We start from the raw sequence: 2,156 nt of genomic DNA on the forward strand, positions 1-2,156 counted from the left end.
TTCTGCTACAGCTACTCGTAGATTTTACGAAAGGAGTCAGAAAAGTATAATCCTCTCCACTTTCATTGCAGTAACGTCCAGTACTATGTCTTGTCCCTCCACCAGGTTGGTGTCCCGGGATGACTTACCCAAATAACTCAAAACTTGAATCAGTTGAGATGGTAATTGTGTCCTTATCCACGATGCACACTTTTTTTAAAGGTATGAGTTTTCAGAGACCTTGTCTGGATCTGCATAACGACATCCAGGTCTCTGACGGTGACATTCAGGTCCCAGACGATATAATGCTCTGATTTTGGATTCAGTTTGTTAACTGGTTCAAATATCAGTCATAGTAATGGATGAAAGAGTTGAAATTTCCAGTAGCAGCTTCCCAATCGACGAAATGTGAGGAAAACCTTCAATGTTGCTTGTCTCCGCCCGGATCGCTGTCCACTGGACAAATCCATATTCATTCTACAAGTATAAAGTCGGAGGACCAGATCCATTTCACATTTTCTAGTGACTGAGGGATAATGGCACATGGTGCCGCAGCTGCTATTTCACCACACATCCAACCCTCAGTGTTTTCTTGTTTCTTTTTGCAAATTTCTCTTTAATCGTAAGTGTATTTGTTAGCTCTGACAATGAAATTTTCCATTGTAATGAAAGATACAAAACAGGTAACTTAACTTTATTACGCTTTTAGGATATCTAGAGAATGATACAAATGGATATGTTCAGCGGGACTTTAGGATCAGTCTACCGCTGCTGGTGGCAGTGGGAGCTGGCGCTGTCTCCAGTGTTCTGTGGCAACGATAGGACCCAGTAGGTAGGACCATAGGCAACAGGGAGACCTGCACGGTGCTGTATATGGACGGACTGGGGGTCAGACACGAGGACATTGTAGGGCTAGGGAACGACGTATGGCTAAGGCACAGTGTAAGGCTCTTGCACGTAGATGCTGCGGATGAAACTCGCCCCACTTGTTTTACAGACGAGCTCGGGCACAGCGACGTCCCTGGTATCCTCGTAGATTGAGAATTTTAGGGCGGACCACAGTGATGTCGGAAGTGAAGGAGTAGGAAGAGCAGACGAGGCCTTGACAGGAATCTGCTCAAGCTGCTCTTCATGGTCGGCCGGCCTCCTCTTCTGGGATGGTCTAAGTTGGAGGATATAAGAGCCAGGGCTGGGACTTCAAGGGCCTTGACCTCAGCCACAGGTAGAGCAGGTTCATTGCCAGCGTGGGCAGTGTAGGTGGTGAGGACAGGAGGGCTCTTCAAGTCAACCTCAACAGGTTCAGGTTTGGAGATAGTGTGTTCCACCTGACGAAGCTCACTCTGGGCGGTGTACCCGGGCACGGTGGAGGCCACAGGGTGGGCCACCGCCAGTGCCTCGCCCATCATTAGGAGCTTTACATCAGCAGGCATGGGAACCGTCACCTCGTGCTGCACAGCCAGGGGCGCGGCCAAAGGCAGGGGGATGGCGAGGAAGGCCACAGTACTTGCGGTCGGTGCGGCCACACAGCCCACAACAAACATTGGTAGGAGTACCTGCGGAGGAAAGAACGTTTACAAGAATGTTCACATATTTCGTTGTTATAAACAACCATTACACTATAAGGCTTTATGTATACTCTGTAGTTTTTAGTTGTACTGATTCAGCATGAGAAGAGGAGACAGCATTCAGTGATAGTTGGTGGGGACCAAGATTACGGTTTCAGACATATGCACATAATTAATACGTACACAGCAAGTTTCAATCTTTTATGTAAAACAAAATCTGCCAGTGTGAAGTTGTACGACAAATAATATGGTTGCGTTACGAGAGGTCGTAAAGGGTCGGGGAGAGACGTTAACTGTACAAGAGATTGGTTGGCTTCTGCAAATAGGCTGGGTTAGACTTTAGGCTTGGGGATACCAGAACGTGATTGCAAAAGAGGATTAATCATATGCAGTCGAAGTCTTCAATCTGTGAGTGAGGAAAAGTAGATAGAAATGCAGTCCTACCCCGACTGTTTAATACAGTGTGTGATTGCAATTGATTTGTAGCACTGTTTAATGTGTAGCATTTCCGTCCGATTACCATTACATACGTAGATTAAGGATGCATCTCAGGAGGATATGAGATTTTACTAACTACATCCATATCGACCTGAGGGAACAACTTGCGGACTA

General features: G+C 46.6%; 1 protein-coding gene across 1 annotated transcript; it reads right to left on the minus strand.

The window, feature by feature from the left end:
- LOC139766812 (uncharacterized) lies at positions 1-2,156 on the minus strand. Its single transcript, XM_071695732.1, has one exon. The coding sequence runs from the start codon at positions 1,518-1,520 to the stop codon at positions 1,026-1,028; it is 495 nt and encodes a 164-aa protein (XP_071551833.1). The 5' UTR covers positions 1,521-2,156; the 3' UTR covers positions 1-1,025.

This window comes from Panulirus ornatus, chromosome 58 (genome assembly GCF_036320965.1).
Source record: "Panulirus ornatus isolate Po-2019 chromosome 58, ASM3632096v1, whole genome shotgun sequence".
Classification (NCBI taxonomy): domain Eukaryota; kingdom Metazoa; phylum Arthropoda; class Malacostraca; order Decapoda; family Palinuridae; genus Panulirus; species Panulirus ornatus.